General features: G+C 39.3%; 1 protein-coding gene across 1 annotated transcript in view; it reads right to left on the bottom strand.

Moving 5' to 3' along the window:
• The window catches only part of LOC116983484 (centromere protein P), a 299,674-nt gene that overhangs the window by 3,464 nt on the left and 277,415 nt on the right, over positions 1–18,795 (bottom strand). Inside the window, exons 7-8 of the mRNA XM_033037279.1 lie at positions 9,166–9,245; positions 1,525–1,616 (exon numbers count right to left, since the gene is read on the bottom strand). Of these exons, the coding sequence (XP_032893170.1) occupies positions 1,525–1,616; positions 9,166–9,245 (172 nt within the window). The remainder of the gene's footprint in view (positions 1–1,524; positions 1,617–9,165; positions 9,246–18,795) is intronic.

The raw sequence follows: 18,795 nt of genomic DNA, 5'->3' as shown, positions 1-18,795 counted from the left end.
ACTTACAGCTGGTGGGCTGGCATTTCACTTACTCATGGCTGGTGGGCTGGCAGCCCAGTCACTCACAGCTGGTGGTGGCAGTTAACTCAGTCACCCCTCTTCCCTTCTCCCCCCACTCTGCTCCATGCCATTCCCCTCCCCCACACGCATTCAGTCCATCTCCCATCAATCTCCCCCCATGCACTCTTAGTGGCTCTCCACACACACACACACACACACACACACACACACACACACACACACACACACACACACACACACACATTCACACACACAGACACTCAGACACACAGACACTCATACACAGAGACAGTCAAACACTCACACATATACACAGACACTCACACATACACACACACACACACTCATCCACAGACACAGACACAGCAACTCATACATACGCACGCACAGACAGACGACGCGCACACACACTTTAGAAGCAATAGAGATACTATCTGCAAGCATTTGAGAACCAATAGACATTTTTTTGCCAGCTTTAGAACCAATAGACATTTTTTTGCAAGCTTTAGAACCAATAGACATTTTTTTTGCAAGCTTTAGAACCAATAGTCATTTTTTTGCAAGCTTTAGAACCAATAGACATTTTTTTGCAAGCTTTAGAACCAATAGATATTTTTTTGCAAGCATTTTAGAACCAAAAAAGACACGTTTTGCAAACATTGTAGAACCAAAAAAAGACACATTCTGCAAGCATTGTAGAACCAAAAGAGACACCTTTTGCAAACATTTTAGAACCAATAGACATTTTTTGCAAGCTTTAGAACCAATAGACATTTTTTGCAAGCTTTAGAACCAATAGACATTTTTTGCAAGCTTTAGAACCAATAGACATTTTTTTGCAAGCTTTAGAACCAATAGACATTTTTTGCAAGCTTTAGAACCAATAGTCATTTTTTTGCAAGCATTTTAGAACCAATAGACATTTTTCTGCAAGCTTTAGAACCAATAGACATTTTCTTGCAAGCTTTAGAACCAATAGACATTTTATGCAAGCATTTTAGAACCAATAGACACTTTTTGCAAACATTTTAGAACCAATAGACACTTTTTGCAAATATTTTAGAACCAATAGACACTTTTTGCAAGCATTTTAGAACCACTAAGGGCACTCACACTTGAGTAGACATGTTCAGTGTTATTCACAGCTCAGAGAAACGTGACCCTCTGCCTTCCTCCATCTTGAAGAGTGAGTGAGGCACACCAATTCCTGGTTTTATAGTCCCTCCTCCCTGCCGCCAGCGGGGGCAGCAGAGAGAATGGGGGATTTTGTAAAAACATTAATATCTCTGTCATTTTTCATCGACGGGAAAAATCCTCGGCACACATGCGGCAGAGGGGGGCTCTGAGTAAGGTGGCCAAAAATGACGGCCGTAGGTGGTGGCGTTCTCTCGGAAATCGTAGCACAGACGGCCAAAAGCGGTCAAGAACAGAGATTTAGTAATATAGATTGTCAATGTAGTAATACAATGATTCCTATCAGCCATTTTGATTTTGGACACTTACCCTCTGTTGGTATTTTTGTCAGGAGATCCAATACTGGAGTAACAACTCCTTCTTCGCTTACAAGTATTTTCCAGAAAATCTTGAGTTCAATCCTGTGTGAGAAAGGGAAAAAAATAGGTGGTTGGTGCTTAAGAACTTTCCAATCATGGCCTGGATCCTGCTTATTCTGACAAGCTTCCTCTGGTATTTTTGTTCCACATATACAAGAAGCAACCTCATGGTTTCTGTTATTGTGGAGGCCTTGCGACTGAGGGCTTTGATTATCTTAGGCCATTCCGAAACGACCCTCTCCCACGCACATTGTTTTCTTGACCTTGTTATTCATCACTGCTGTCAAAAACTTTTGAACTGTTTTAAGATCCTCTGAAGGTCAGTTATTATTTTAAACATTGTAATTAAATCCATTGAATACATGTTTTAATATTACAACAAATTAATTAATTAATTAATCTAACTGAAGGGTAAAGCTGTTCCATTCAATTGAATGGGATGTACTACATATCCATCTACTAGAGTACCTGGTAGGATACGCAGGCATGTGTTCTGTTGGATAGAAACATAGAAAATAGGTGCAGGAGTAGGCCATTTGGCCCTTCGAGCCAGCACCGCCATTCAATGTGATCATGGCTGATCATCCCCAATCAGTACCCCGTTCCTGCCTTCTCCCCATATCCCCTGACTCTGCTATTTTTAAGAGCCTTATCTAGCTCTCTCTTGAAAGCATCCAGAGAACCCGGCTTCTCTGAGGCAGAGAATTCCACAGACTCGCCACTCTCTGTGAGAAAAAGTGTTTCCTCGTCTCCGTTCTAAATGGCTTACTCCTTATTCTTAAACTGTTGCCCCTGGTTCTGGTTCTTAAACTGTGGCCCTTGGTTCTGTTTTTTTGCAGTGATTTAAAAAAAAAAAACAGATTAGTTTATTCAGTGAAAAACAAGACAAGGAACTCAGCGGGTCGAGCAGCATTTGTGGAGGTGAGGTTTTGGTCCGGCCCTTCACATTGTGGCAGTAGGGGAGAGAAAGATGGAAAAGAGGTGAAGGAGTGAAGCAAAAATCTGGCAAGTGATGGGAGGTTACAGGTGAGGTGATTGACTGGGTGGAGGAAGAGACTTGGAGTGAAATGTAAAGCCTGAAGGATGGATATTGGGTGAAAGGGGAGAGGAAAGTGGGGTGATAAATGGGAAACATGGGACTCGGGGATGAGCGTATAGGAGGGGAAAGGAACAGGATGACTGGCGGTGGGAGGAATGTGCAGTTGGGGGTATTACTTGAAGTTGGAGCATTCAATGCTCATACCGTTAGGTTGTAAACTGCCTGAGCGGATTATGAGATGCTATTCCTCCAGTTTGTGATGACCCCTCTGGCAAAGCGGTCCAGGACAGAAAGGTCAGTATGTGAAGGGGAATTAAGAGTTAACAGCTGGGAGATCCAGCGAGTCTTGGTGGACTGAGCGCATGTGTTTAGTGAAATAGTTGCTTTGTCTAAACTGGGGCTTGCTGATGTAAAGAATGCCACACTGAGAGCATCAAATGCAGTAGATGAGGTTGGGAGATGTGAACTTTTGTCTCGCCTGGAACGGGTGCTGAGGTTCCTGGATGGAAGTTAGTGAGGACTCGTAGGGCAAATTACCTCTGGAGGGGGAACATTGGGTGGGATGGGATAAGCAAACCAAGGAGTCACAAAGAGAGTGGTCTCTGCAGAAAGTCGAAAAATCAGGAAGATGTGATGGCTTTGAAAAATTTCCCAACCTCAACTATTAAATCGATCCCAATGTGTTCTCTTTGACATTGGTGAGATCAAGCGAGACATGAAAACACTAACTACATTTTAAAAATTCAAATTAAGTATAAAATATGAAACTTGGGAGTGTAAGGAAAATAGCAAAGATGCAATTATGGAGAAAATGGAGGAAGGAAGGGGAAGCAAAACCCCTAGTATGGAATCATCTGTAGACATTCATAAGCATGAAGTTTCAAGGGATTTCAGAAGTGCTGCTTTGTCTTTTCTTACATTTAACATACAGTATGTGCAAAGGAAAATAACTCTTCCTCATTTTTGCAAATTGATATTTTAATTAACATCGTCAGATCAGTACATGTATAACCATATAACAATTACAGCACGGAAACAGGCCATCTCGACCCTACAAGTCCGTGCCGAACAATTATTTCCCCTTAGTCCCACCTGCCTGCACTCATACCATAACCCTCCATTCCCTTCTCATCCATATGCCTATCCAATTTATTTTTAAATGATACCAACGAACCTGCCTCCACCACTTCCACTGGAAGCTCATTCCACACAGCTACCACTCTCTGAGTAAAGAAGTTCCCCCTCATGTTACCCCTAAACTTCTGTCCCTTAATTCTGAAGTCATGTCCTCTTGTTTGAATCTTCCCTATTCTCAAAGGGAAAAGCTTGTCCACATCAACTCTGTCTATCCCTCTCATCATTTTAAAGATCATGTATAGTGGAAATAATATTTTAAAGTACCACAGCAAACCAATGATTGAATCGTATTTGTAGTTACCACTGTGGGAACTTAAGCACAGAAGTCGGATACTTAGCTGCTTTATCACAGTGCCATGTTCTAACTGAATGGTTGATCTTTACCCGAACTCCAAATATATAGGAAGTGTTTGGAAAATTATTTTCCATAAATGCCAAATAATACCCTATTTTTTCATACAGATTATTGATAGGCTTGTCTTTTTTTTTTAAAGACACTCAACCACAGATAATTTAAGCAGTGGAAAGTTTCTTTTCTAGCCCAGATTTTCCCCATACTATATCATAGTTTCCCAAGAATTTAATTAAAATATCAGAGTTTGTAATATCTCACCTTAATTAAATCTATAATAATGTAGGGAATGCACCATGCGTGTGAGCTGTATTACTTCCAAGATTATTATGTTTTCTAAGGAATGGAGTTAGTATAGTGCTCAAGATGTGATCCGACAGGAACATTGCACACCTGTAGATTACCTTTATTGTTTTCTGAACCTCTGTCACTGAAGCGCAGCAACCCACTGACTTTTTATTTGATTATTTTCTGCAGTTGCACATAGTTTTTGTAGTCCTAAAGTGTTTACATTGGAAATTAAGAAATAGGAGCAGAACTTAGCCATCAAGCCTCTCTTTAGTTAAGATTGTCTCAATGCAGTTTTCAAGCACTATCTTCAGATTTTCCTAATGACAAGAAATCAAGATCTGTGATCTTTAATAAATCTAATGGTAGCCTCCACAGTTTGTTATCTATCTTTTTTAAGTATTAATATGATCGTTGATTCTGCTAGTGTTTCAGGTAAGCTTTGCTCTTTAAAAGCATATGTATACATTTTCTGTAATCGTGGAGTAACTATGTCGTAAAAAGATTTATAAAATTAATTACTGAATCCGTCTGGTCCTGGTGTTTTTCCATTCTTTAGTGTTTTTATTGTGTCTTCTATCTCCTTAGAAGTAATTTGTGCTCCCAGTTCCTCTTGTTCCCTCAGTTCTAATTGTGGTAGGTTACAGTTATCTAGAAATTCTGAAATTTTATTATTGTCTATTAACGTTTTAGATGTGTATAGATTCTGGTAAAATTGAGCAAATCTTTTATTGATATCCTTGGGTAATGTTAATAATTCCCCTCTGTCTGATTTAATCTTTAATATTGCATTCTCTTTTTCCCGTTTTTTCAGTTGGCGTGCTAGAAGTTTGTGGGGTTTGTCCCCGAATTCGAAGTGTTCTTGTTTTGTGATTTGAAATAATGTTATAACTTTCTCTGACAGTAATTTATTTAGCTTGAATTTCAATAGTAGGATTTTATTATGTTTATCCATAGTTGGATCTTTAGCATTATCTGTATCTAATTGTTTTATTTGTTCTTCTAAATGTCTTTGTTCATTCTTATTCTTTTTATTTTGATAAGCTTGAAATGAAATAATGACTCCTCTAATAAATGCTTTGAAGGATTCCCATAATAGCGTGGGGGATATATCTGGTGTATCATTTATCTCAAAAAATAGATCCATCTGTTTTTTTAGATATATACTCCCTTGTGGGTCTTTTAAAATTTGCGAGTTAAACCTCCAGAACGATTTATTCATAGACATTCCTTCTAGTTTTAAAACAAAAGTTAACGGAGAGTGGTCTGAGATCGCATTAATGTGGTATTTAGGGTTCATAGTGTGCGGAATTAATTTTGTATCCACAAGAAAATAGTCTATCCGTGAGTATGTTTTATGCACCGTTGAATAAAACGAATAATCCCTTCCCGTCGGGTTTGCAATCCTCCACACATCTGCTATATTTGTGTTTTCCATATATGTATGTAAAAGTTCACTGGTTTTAGATTTCATATTACCTTTTTGTTTTTGCATCGATTTTTGCTCACTAAGTGTTTTATATGTCCAATATGGATGACATTCTCTTTGTCAGTTTTTTCCATTCATTTCTTAAACTACCTATTAATAAATTATTTCCAACCATTGTTGTCATGTCTACTCTTGGATGTATGGTTCAAGCATAATTTAAGTCGTCAATACTGCGAGTAGTTGTTGATGCAACACATGCTTGTAGATGCCAATAATCACATCCCACACCCCTCTTACACCTACTTTCACACACCAATCATTTATTTTCTATTTCCTGGCCAGACCAGAAATTTGAGCACAATTCTATGAAATGCAACTTTAATTAACAATGACTTTGGAAAGGTTTCATCAAATACCCCTGGAAGTTTACATTAGGAAGTTCTGTAGACATTTTTCTGACCACTATTTATACCAACTCTCCAGCATTTAGTCAGGTTCTCAATCATGCAAGGTTTCTCAGATCTGGTCTATAATTTCCTGAGTTTTCCTTCTCAATCTTATTCAAATTAACATGAACAATTTCCAATGTAAATGAATGTTCCAAATAAATAACTTGGGTATTCCTTTAAAACCACAGGATGGTAACCACCTGGACTTAGAGATTTATTAGTCTTTTCTTTACTGCTGCTGTACTAATATTAAATTTGGTGATAACCATATTCACCGTTATTTCTGCCAAATATTAAGCACGTTGTCCTCTTTCCCTGCTGCATATACAGTGCATTCAGAAAGTATTCAGACCCCTTCACTTTTTCCACATTTTGTTACATTACAGCCTTATTCTAAAATGGATTAAATTCTTTTTTTTTATCATCAATCCACACACAATAGCCCACAATAAAAAAGTGAAAACAGGTGTTTAGACATTTTTGCAAAATAATTAAAAATAAATAACTGAAATATGACATTTACATAAGTATTCAGACCCTTTACTCAGTACTTTATTGAGGCACCTTTGGCAGTGATTACAACCTCAAGTCTTCTTGGGTATCACGCTACAAGATTGGCACACCTGTGTTTGGGTAATTTATCCCATTCTTCTCTGCAGATCCTCTCAAGCTCTGTCAGGTTGGATGGGGAGTGTCGATGCACAGCTATTTTCAGATCCCTCCAGAGATGTTCGATCGGGTTCAAGTCCGGTCTCTGGCCGGGCCACTTACGGACATTCACAGACTTGTCACAAAGCCACTCTTGCGTTGTCTTGGACGTGAGCTTTAGGTCGTTGTCCTGTTGGAAGGTGAACGTCTGCCCCATTCCGAGGTCCTGAACGCTCTGGAGCAGGTTTTCATCAAGGATCTCTCTATACTTTGCTCCGTTCATCTTTACCTCGATCCTGACTGGTTTCCCAGTTCCTGCCGCTGAAAAACATCCCTACAGCATGATGCTGCCACCACAATGCTTCACCGTAGATATGATATTGGCCAGGTGATGAGTGGTGCCTGGTTTCCTCCAGATGTGACACTTGGCATTCAGGCCAAAGAGTTCAATCTTGGTTTCATCAGGCCAGGGAATCTTGTTTAGGTGCCTTTTGGCAAACTCCAAGCGGGCTGTCATGTGCATTTAACTGAGGAGTGGCTTCTGTCTGGCCACTCTACCATAAAGGCCTGATTGGTGGAGTGCTGCAGATATAGTTGTCCTTCTGGAAGTTTCTCCCATCACCACAGAGGAACTCTGGAGCTGTCAGAGTGACCATCGGGTTCTTGGTCACCTCCCTGAATATGTTAGTAAGTCTCTATCCTAAGGCCCTTCTCCCCCGATTGCTCAGTTTGACCAAGCTCTATGAAGACTCCTGGTGGTTTCAAAGTTCTATTTAAGAATGGCGGAGGCCACTGTGCTCTTCGGGACCTGCAATGCTCCAAAAAATGTTTTCCCCAGATCTGTGTCTCAACACAATCCTGTCTCGGAGGTCTACAGACAATTCCTTCGTCTTCATGGCTTGTTTTTTGCTCTGATGTGCACTGTCAACTGTGGGACCTTATATAGACAGATGTGTGCCTTTCCAAATCATGTACAATCAATTTAATTTACCACTTGTAGACTCCTATCAAGTTGTAGAAACATCTCAAGGATAATCAATGGAAACACGATGCAACATAGCTCAATTTTGAGAGTCACAGCAAAGGGTCTGAATACTTACTTACATGTGATATTTCAGTTATTTATTTTTAATTATTTTGCAATAATTACTAAACACCTGTTTTCGCTTTTATATTATGAGGTATTGTGCGTAGATTGATGATAAAAAAAATGACTAACCAATTTTAGAATAAGGCTGTAATGTAACAAAATTTGGAAAAAGTGAAGGGGTCTGAATGCTTTCTCAATGCACTGTATATATATAAACTCATCATTATTCTCTACACCTGCTATTTCTCTATTTTTATTGCCAATTATCAACTTGAGGGTTCAATTGCTGCTGCCCATCTTTTTCCAAATCTGGTAATATTTTTTGTTTGATTTTAATTATTCTTGCAAATGGACTCTTGCAAATAGTTCTCTTTCTACCCTCTTTGTTGCTGTTGCCTGGATTTCACCTTAAGTTCTATGTAGAAACATAGAAAATAGGTGCAGGAGTAGGCCATTCGGCCCTTCGAGCCTGCACCGCCATTCAATATGATCATGGCTGATCATCCAACTCAGTATCCTGTACCTGCCTTCTCTCCATACCCCCTGATCCCTTTAGCCACAAGGGCCACATCTAACTCCCTCTTAAATATAGCCAATGAACTGGCCTCAACTACCTTCTGTGGCAGAGAATTCCAGAGATTCACCACTCTCTGTGTGAAAAATGTTCTCTGTATTTCTATCAGACAACAGAATTTGTGGTATGTTTGTGGTATATGTCACAACATATGCACCACACCATAATGTTAATGCTAAAATACCAACTGTGTGGTTAAACAGTGAAAGAGGGATGCAGCTTGGAAACAGGCCCTTCGGCCACAAAGTCTGTGCTAACAGATCATTCACCTATTAACACTAATCCTAAACTGAATCCCATTTTTTATTCTCATATTCTCATCAATTTTCTTCAGATTGTACCAATCATCTACGCACTAAAAGCAATTTACAGTGGTCATTTAATGTACCAACGTGCATGATTCTGGGAAGAAAGAATCGAATCATCTGGAGGAATAACAGTCACCGAGAATGTGCAAACTCCACACAATCAGTACCTGAGGTCAAGATTGAACCTGGTGCCTTGAGCCAGCAGCTCTGCTCATTGTACCATGGTTACTCCAAACTATTAGCAAATTGCACTTGCAACCTATTAAAGAGGACTTACCCAGTAAGTTTGGAGCATTTAAGGACCATATATTCCCCACTTGATCCTTCTGGAAGCCTTACAACTTGAGGGTATTTCTCCTGGGAAAGAAGAAGAGTTTATATGTTGAAGCTGCCTTTTGAAAGTCATACTTTGTCTGTGGTTTCGTATTCAATAACATATTATTTAGAAAGCATCATAGGCCCATCTAATGAAAGGACAAACACATCGTATAACACCGAAAATATTGTCTCCCAGTTTACAACCATTTGGTTATAAACCAGTAATTAGCAATTAAAACATGAGATAATTTGACCTATACTTTGAAAGCAAGTCGAATTTGACATCTGCTGCCAAGAAATGCACTTAAGCGGTTTGAAGAAGCAGAATAGTAATCTTTTGCCACATCTGGTAAACATTTCTTAGTTATGGATCTTGAAAGTCCTGGAGGCTCTTCGGAAGATAGATTTGTGGCTATTGTGAAATTAACTTTGGCATCTCATTCTCCAACTATGATTTCATTTGACCAAATAGAATTTACATTAAAACTACCATGTGTATGTTAGCTCTACCAAAAGCATTTTAATCATCAGTTGGAATACAAGTGGTTGTTTGCTGGTGACATGAATTTACAGTGAATCTCTTAGGAAGAAAAAACTATAATTTAGCTCAATAGTGTGGATTGGCTTACTGCCTTAAATTTAACTTAAGTTCTCCCAAAATTTTCATACAATCAGAAAAAAAGTGGCACCAATTTAAAATGCTACCATAAATACCGTATAATCCACACATTAAGTCTAGATTAAATATTCAGTTAGTTTTCCTTATTAAACGAGCATCCTTGTCAAGTATTTAAAGTTACATACCTTGACTATTAGTACTCAATAAAATTAGAAACGTAATTATATTATTTAATAGTCACAATTGTACCTATTTCTCTCAGAATGTATCTGTATTTTGACGTACAATCACCATCACTGGTTGTCGTATATGTTAGGAGTGCAAAGTCACAATTAAATATTAAAGTGGGCCATGGAAGTCACTTTTGGGCAGTTTTCTGGCTTGGTTTTCATATTTCTTGGGCTATCGAGGACCAAGGGATATCCCTTTGCTAAAGGAACTATTGCACAAAAACATCTAGTTGGTGAAGATACATACTATCACACCAACACTAACCTACAGTACTTTGCATAAATCACGAGAAACTAGAATTGGCTGCAGCTTCTAAAACTGAAGAACAAAGTCTCTATTTCCTCCAGCTTTGTGAAACAATTTACACAACACATGGCTAAAATCCTATTATCTCTGATCTGTCAGGATATGTTTGTTTGTTTTGTGTGTGCTGCAGATTCCTCAATCCATCTGTTTCCCAATACATGGCATGATTCTGATTTTGTGCTGGCAAAGCAAATAACCTAATTTTAATCTTGAAGATGTCTTGATGGCATTCAGATCATAGGTTTGAGGATAGTAAAATCAAAGAGATTGACATCAATTCTGTGCAGTCTTTTCATTTACAGTACATACTAGACTAAGTTGGACCGAAGGTACTGGTTTCCAGAGGGCTAGTATAGACATTGTGGGCCAAATGGATTATTGGGCTGGCAGCCAACTGTTACAACGATATTAAAAGCCAAGCCAAGGCAAATAATTTGGCTGCAGGCACCCGACAACCAAAATTCATTTTGTGAACACAAATGTTTTTAAAAAGGCGAGGCAAACAATTAGGCAGCAGACACCTGACAACCAAAATTCATTTTGTGAACACAAACTTTAAAAAAAAAGGTGAGGCAAACAATTGGGCAGCAGCCACCTGACAACCAAAATTCATTTTGTGAACACAAACTTTAAATAAAAAGGCAAACAATTTGGCAGCAGCTATATCGAGGGGACTCACAGTGGAGTAGACGTGCGTTCAGTGTTATTCACAGCTCAGAGAGCCGTGAGCCTCTCGCTTCCTGGGTCTGGCAGAGACTGAGTGAGGCACGACACTTCTGGGTTTGATAGTCCCTCCCCCCTGCCACCAGCGGGGGCAGAAGAGTGAATGGGGAATTAAAAAAACCCATTAATATCGCTCTGATTTTTCATCGATGGGAAAAATCCTCTGGTCCCAGAAGGCGGAGGGGGGCTCTGAGCGAGGTGGCCAAAAATGACAGCCATAGGTGGTGGCGTTCTCTTGGAAACCGCAGCACAGTGGGCCAAAAGCAGTCAAGATCAGACTTTTAGTAATATAGATAGATAGAATGCAGGTAGTTCTGCTGTAAGCACATTTTCATAACCCGATTTGGCTAAACGCTAGTGATGAATTAAGAAACACTATTGCATAATGAGGACCAAATTGGTTATAATGCTTTGAAAATTGACAAGCTGAAAAAAAGTGGTCTTGGATTTAGACAGTATAAAGGAAAACCCTGTTTCTATGTAACCTCCCTACAGTAATCAGACATCATTATCTCTTAACAATGCTAAGAGGGCATCTTAGACAGGTGCTACTTTAACCATGCGCTGTCATTGAAATTTACATGGGATAATTTCTACTGAGACTGTTACAATACACATCAATGATTTAGATGAGGGAATTCAGAGTAACATTAGCAAATTTGATGATGACACAAAGCTGGGTGGCAGTGTGAACTGCGATGCTATGAGAATGCAGCGTGACTTGGACGTGCATGGCAGATGCAGATTAGTGTGGATAAATGTGAGGTTATTCACTTTGGTAGCAAAAACAGGAAGGCAGATTATTATTTAAATGGTGTCAAATTGGGAAAAGGGGAAGTACAACAGGATCTGGCAGTCCTTGTTCATCAGTCAATGAAAGTAAGCATGCAGGTACAACAGGCAGTGAAGAAAGTGAATGGCATGTTGGCCTTCATAACAAGAGGAGTTGAGTATAGGAGCAAAGAGGCCCTTCTGCAGTTGTACAGGGCCCCAGTGAGACCACACCAGGAGTATTGTGTGCAGTTTTGGTCCCCTAATTTGAGGAAGGACATTCTTGCTGTTGAGGGAGTACAGCGTAGGTTTACAAGGTTAATTCCCGGGATGGCGGGACTGTCATATGCTGAGAGAATGGAGCGGCTGGGCTTGTACACTCTAGAATTTAGAAGGATGAGAGGGGGTCTTATTGAGGCATATAAGATTATTACGGGTTTGTTCCTGATGTTGGTGGAGTCCAGAACCAGAGGCCACAGTTTAAGAATAAGTGGGAAGCCATTTAGAACGGAGATGAGGAAACACTTTTTCACAAAGAGAGTTGTGAGTCTGTGGAATTCTCTGCCTCTTTCAAGAGAGAGGTAGATAGGGCTCTTAAAGATAGCAGAGTCAGGGGATATGGGGAGAAGGCAGGAACAGGGTACTGATTGGGAATGATCAGCCATGATCACATTGAATGGTGGTGCTGGCTCGAAGGGCCGAAAGGCCTACTCCTGCACCTATTGTCTATTGTGCCATGATAATCTCTATTATGCAATGCAACATAGAGATTTTGCCTTGCAAAAACAAAAATTGCTTCTGAAAAGGCCTTTATTTTTTTTTAATTATATGTGAAAAATAATGTTGTTATTACGAGTCTCAAACTCACTAGCCCCTAACCTCCCTTTCATCCATTGAGACAACTATCTATACGACACAATTTTTCATAACACAAGCTTACTTAAGAGTACAACTAGCAGATATAGTAGAACCACCTGTACATCATAGAAATGTATGGCATATGTCTTCTTGATTCCGCTGTTAAATAAATAACCCAAGGTAATGAATTCTGCCACGGAACATGGATTTTCAAAAGAATTTAATGACCAAGGTATAATTCTGTTCTCCTGATTCAGCTATTCAATGAATACCCAAAATAAGGTTTAACTTTTTCACGGTCTTGGCCATGGCCACAATTTAGCACAGTTGCTGCATATAGTAATTAATTGTGGTTTGCAGAAGACCCATGATAGCTGAGTTAAGCCAAAGCTAGACTAGGTTAGATTATCTACAAAGTGGGCAAAAAGGAACAGCAGTTGGATGCAGCCAATACTGCTGATGCATGGAACATAAAATGCCACAGCAAAACAAAAAGAATATAAATTTATTCATTTTTATTGAAAGTTATGCTGATATTCTCTCTCTCTCTCTCGCTCACCCCACTCCTCTTCTATCGCTCCCATGTCATACAGCAAGGAAACAGGCTTTCAATCCACTGAACCTGCACCAACAATCAAGCTCCCATTTTACATTAATCCCATTTCATTCTCCCCATTTTTTCATCATGTCCTCAGATTATATCAGTCCCATACTTAGAGTGATCAATTAACCTACCGACGTCTCTGTCTTTGGGATGAGGGAGGATCGTCATGTGGTCACAGGGACAACATACAAATTCTACACAGGATTGAACCCAGATTTCTAGAGCTGTGAGACAGAAACTATGTTACCAGTGACATTACATAGTCATTATGACAGCACAATTATTCATGGACATGCAATTCATGCTAATGAAATGATAGACTTGATATGGCATCTATCATGACTTTGAGGTCAATAAAGTAAGTTGAGTCCGAGCCAAAGTGTTTTAATTTGCATTGGAAAGGACTTTCTGGGAAAAGAGATAGTAATATGATAGAATTTCATGTAAAATGTGTCCGTGCCAGAGGTTTACAAAGCCGTAGAGCATAAGTTTTAGGTTAAGGGATGGAAAATTTTGAGGAGATCTGGGGAAGATGTTTTTTCATCCAGAGGATGGATAGAGTCTGGTCATATTGTCCAACTGTCACACCATGTAAGATATTTCTATACTAGCAATCGAATCAAGCAATTAAAAAGCAGGTTATGATGCATTTCCCCAATGCTGACAAAGCAAATGCTATTATTGATTTTACCACTCATTAAAAAAATTATCCTGCATATTATCTAGCATCATTCAAGTTGGAGACACATGGAACTGCAGATGCTAGTATGTTGAGCAAAACAGGGAGTGCTGGACTGTCAGCGAAGCAGTCAGTTGCGTGTCCCGCTGAGTTACTCCAGCACTTTGTGTTTTGCTCATCATTCAAATTGGGGTATAATAAGGTGCGGTTAGCTCTCAATAAATATAGCTCAAAAGAATCAGTTTATTCTTGGTCAGCGACCTCTCTATATTCAGCAGTTGCCTCTTTTCTTAATGATGCATGCTATATGCTAAAATATTTATATATGCACACAGTACTACATGGGGTTGGAGTTAAATGGCAATTACATTAATTTTTCTGTTTAAATATCGATACAATTAACTAATACAGTTGTAATAAATGTCTTCTTCAAGGACAATATATCAAGAATCATTTTGATCTTCTGAAAAATCTGTTTATGAATATCTATTTCTGAAGATTTTTGAAAATGAAGAAACCTTTTTGTTCGCCAGAATTTGCATTTTTCTTCATCGTACTCATCAATTTAATTTGCAAAATGATTACACAAGCAATGTATTAAGAGTTAAATTTTGAATGTATCATAAAATGTAGTTGACATACTATGTCCTGAATGTAACCAACCCACATTAAAGCAGCAAATGTACATATGATTAAAATCTGTTGAATCCTATAAAATGAAACCCAGCTGATACATGGAAAGTGTTGCAAGCACAACTAACTGCTGAGCTGACCATAAATTCCAGTCTTAGAACCAGCATTAAATGTGATCAAACCGTAGTCCATCTAAATTGTTGCAGTGTCTTAAACTTTTTCAACAAGTTCATCTGTATATTATTCTTTGAAAGTAAAATTGTATTTTAAGAAAGTTATTAATTAAATGATTTGAAATACAGAATTACAAAAATTAGCTGATTGGCTGGCTTCTCTTTATTGACGAACTAGATTCAGCAATTTATCTGTCAAATCTTTCACTCTAAATCACTCCAGGAGAAACCTAATAAAATGTTACACAACTTTTCTTTGCAAGGTAGATAAGTTGGGCAGCACAGCAGTGTGGAGGGTAGAACAGTTGAATGCTGAGCTCTGATGCTGTCGATGTGAAGTTTACATGTTTTCCCTGTGACACCATGGGTTTTCTCCTACATGTTACAGTTAATTGACCACTGTAATTTGCCACTAATGTGTCGGTGAGTGGCAGACCTGGGAAAATTAATGGAAATATGGAGAAAATGAAATGGGATCAGTGTAAGATTAGTGTAAATGGGTGCTTGATGGTCAGCACAGACTAGCGGGGGCCAAAGGGTCTATTTCCATGTTGTATGATGCTAGAATTATGAACTCGAAGATAGGGCGGCATCATGGTGCAGCTGGTAAAGCTGCAGCCTCACAGTGCCAGAGATCCGGGTACTGTCTGTGTGGAGTTTGCATATTCTCCCTGTAACCACGTGGGTTTCATCCATTTCCTGTTTCCTCCCATATCCCAAAGATGTGCAGGTCTGTAGCTTAATTAGCCTCTGTAAATTGCCCCCCAGTGTGTAGGGAGTGGATGAGAAAGTTGGATAACATAGAACTGTGAGCAGGCGATCGATGGTTGGTGTGAACTTGGTGGACCAAAGGGCCTGTTTCCATGCTGTCTTTCTAAACTAAAATACCATATTTGTTTGTTTATTTATTGTATGCATGCATGTGCATATATACACACTGACATTTTTTTCTCCCGTTATGTACTATGTTTACATATTCTGTTGTGCTGCAGCAAGCAAGAATTTCATTGTCCTATCTGGGACACATGACAATAAAACACACTTGACTCTAAACTAAAAAGCTAAATTCTAACCTTTACAATTCAAACCATTATTAAGAAACAGTTTTAGTTGTGATAACCAGATATTGATACTCCGAGTCATATTTAAAGGTATATGAAATGGTTTTATTTTGCTTTCTTACTGCAGCACTATTGCCCCTCTGTGTTGAAGACATGGTCTTCAATCTGATCCACTGAACCCATCTGCTCTGCTCCTTTCCAAACCTATGTCTATCAGTACTGTACTACCGTGTTATACAGTGACAACTTTTCCCACCAGTATTGTGTGGCAGTGTTATGCAAATAACCGACTTGCTTCTACTCGTAATGTATCAGACAAGCGTGAGGTCATCTGAATATTGTATCCCAGTGTTCTAGAGTGACAGACATGTGCTAGCCCAGCACTGTATCATATGCATCACAGTAACAGACCTCACCCATCAATTGTATATCCCAGTGTTATGGTGGCAGACCTGTGCTCAATAATGTTAAATCTTAGTGTTATATGATAAAGAACTTGAAGTTCTATATTGCACTGAGGTTTGTGGTTCTGTTTCACACAGTACCAATTGTACAGGTTGCTGTACAGATCAAGCAGTATTGCTCCCATTCTATGATAGATAGAGAAGGTCTAGACTGAATAGTTGACATTGACTTGAATTTGCACTCAGGCCTAGAAAATCAGACGGGGTTCAATATAGTCCCCTGTGTATCTCATCCTTGGGTGTCCTGTCCCAGACTAGTTGGATTCCTGGTCCCAAGACAGCAGGACCAGAAAGCTACAACATATAGGATCCAAGGTATTTTGCAAAACTGATCCATATAATTGGAACTGCTAAGTTCCACGAACAGAATGTAGACAGAAAGAACTGCAGATGCTGCTTTACACACAAAAAAAATCACAAAATGCTGGGGTGACTCAGCAGACCAGGCAGCATCTCTGGAAGACATGGATAGGTTACTTTTAGGACAAAACCCTTCTTCAGACTAATTGTAGTAGGGAGTGAGAAAGCTGGAAAGTGGTGGGGTGGGACAAAGTTTAATGTGCCAGGTGAATACAGGTGGCGGGGGAGGGGGGGGGGATTATGATTTCAGATAAGTGGTCAAAGGCCAGAGAGGAAAAGAAGATAAAAGGCCGTAGGGTAAGGAAAGAAGTAGTGAAATGTGAAGCCAGAGGAAGGGGATGTGGGACGGGAGGAAGGAGCAAGGCAGGATAGTGGGAGATATGGGTGGTCATCTGAGTGGGCACAGGGAAGAGAGGGGGAAAAAATCTCTGACGCCTCACGTCCCTTTCTCGATCTGTCTCCATCACAAGGGACAGACTACTGACTGATGTCTTGTATAAACTCAGTGACTCCCACAGTTAACTGGACTACACTTCCTCCCACCCAGCCTCTTGGAAATATGTCATTCCCTAATCTCAATGTTTCCGTCTCAGCCTGCATCTGCTCCCAAGATGAGGCATCCCACTATAGGATGGCCTCTTTCTTTACTAAACATAGCCCCCCTCCCAATTTCCCTATATCCCTTACTCTGGCTTCACATTTCACTTCTCTCTTGATCAGCCTTTCATCTTCTTTTCATCCCTGGCCTTTGTCAAACTTCACTCATCTATGTCCACCTATTACTTACCAGGCTTTGTAAAGTTGGGTCGAGTAGTGGTAGATGGAATTTAATCCAGACAAGTATGAGGTGATACATTGGTTTGACCACCCTTGGCATGATGTGTGCAGTTCTCATCACCACACATAGAATGGGTGTGGTAACACTTGAGTAAGTGCAGAAGAGATTAATCAAAATATTATAGTATAAGAAAGAAATAAACTGATCTGGGCCCAATGCAGGAAAATAGGATTAATGTATATGGGCATCTCAGTCAGCATGATGAGTTGGGCTGAAGGATCTGTTTCTGTGTTGTAAGACTCTATGAACCTATGGAGTAATTGGTCACTTTTAATTGCCCCTAGTGTGTAGGTGTATTATGAAATCCAGGAGATATTGATGGAAATGGGGAGAAATGAAATAGAATTAGTGGTGTGCGACAATATCGACAATAGGTGCAGGAGTAGGCCATTTGGGTCATCGAGCCAGCACCGCCATTCAATGTGATCTTGGCTGATCATCCCCAATCAGTACCCCGTTCCTGCCTTCTCCCCATATCCCCTGACTCCACTATCTTTAAGAGCCCTATCAAGTTCTCTCTAGAAAGTATCATGCCTCAATGCTGATTAACAAAACTATTTCATTTCCTTTGATCTTCTTCAATTAAAACTGATTTTATAATTAAGTTCACTATTCTTGATTTTTGGAAAACAAGAATATCAAAACCTGTTAACATTAACATTTTTTTTAACCGAGACTCAAGTGAATGTACTTGCGAGCAAAGCACTAAGGCAAATTCCTTGTATGTATACATATTTGACGAATAAAATGTATTCAATTCAATTCAATATAATTTATCCTTAAAGGCCATCAATGATTCCCGTGAATCTTTGCTGCAATTTCTCAAAATATATCCTTAATAAAGAGTGGCACCCAAACTAAACATACAATTAGACTAAGGGCCTATAAATAAGAAGCATGACTTCCTCCTATTTGCATCCAGGCCCCCTTGAGATAATGGCAAAGATCCTTTAGCCTTTTGTATGATTTCTGCAATTATCCAGCAAACTTTTAATGATTTTCCATTTGGACTAACAAATCTCTGCTGCTGAACAGTTCCTTATTTCTAATCATGAAGAAAATATTCTGACTTGTCTCTGAGTCCAAAGTGGTTACCACACATTAACCCACATTGAACTTCATCTGGCATAGTTTATTTTTCATCTGCTTATTTTTCATCCACGTCTCCTACATGTGCTTCCATATGTTCTATTTTCTGTCTCTTCTGCCATAGAGTCAGCCACTTAAAGATATAACTCTCTTCTTTCTCCAAGTACGCTCTATTCCTTC

The sequence above is a fragment of the Amblyraja radiata genome, chromosome 18, assembly GCF_010909765.2.
Source record: "Amblyraja radiata isolate CabotCenter1 chromosome 18, sAmbRad1.1.pri, whole genome shotgun sequence".
Classification (NCBI taxonomy): Eukaryota; Metazoa; Chordata; class Chondrichthyes; order Rajiformes; family Rajidae; genus Amblyraja; species Amblyraja radiata.
Note: the sequence above shows the minus strand (reverse complement) of the source record. Positions and strands in the feature narration are given on the sequence as shown.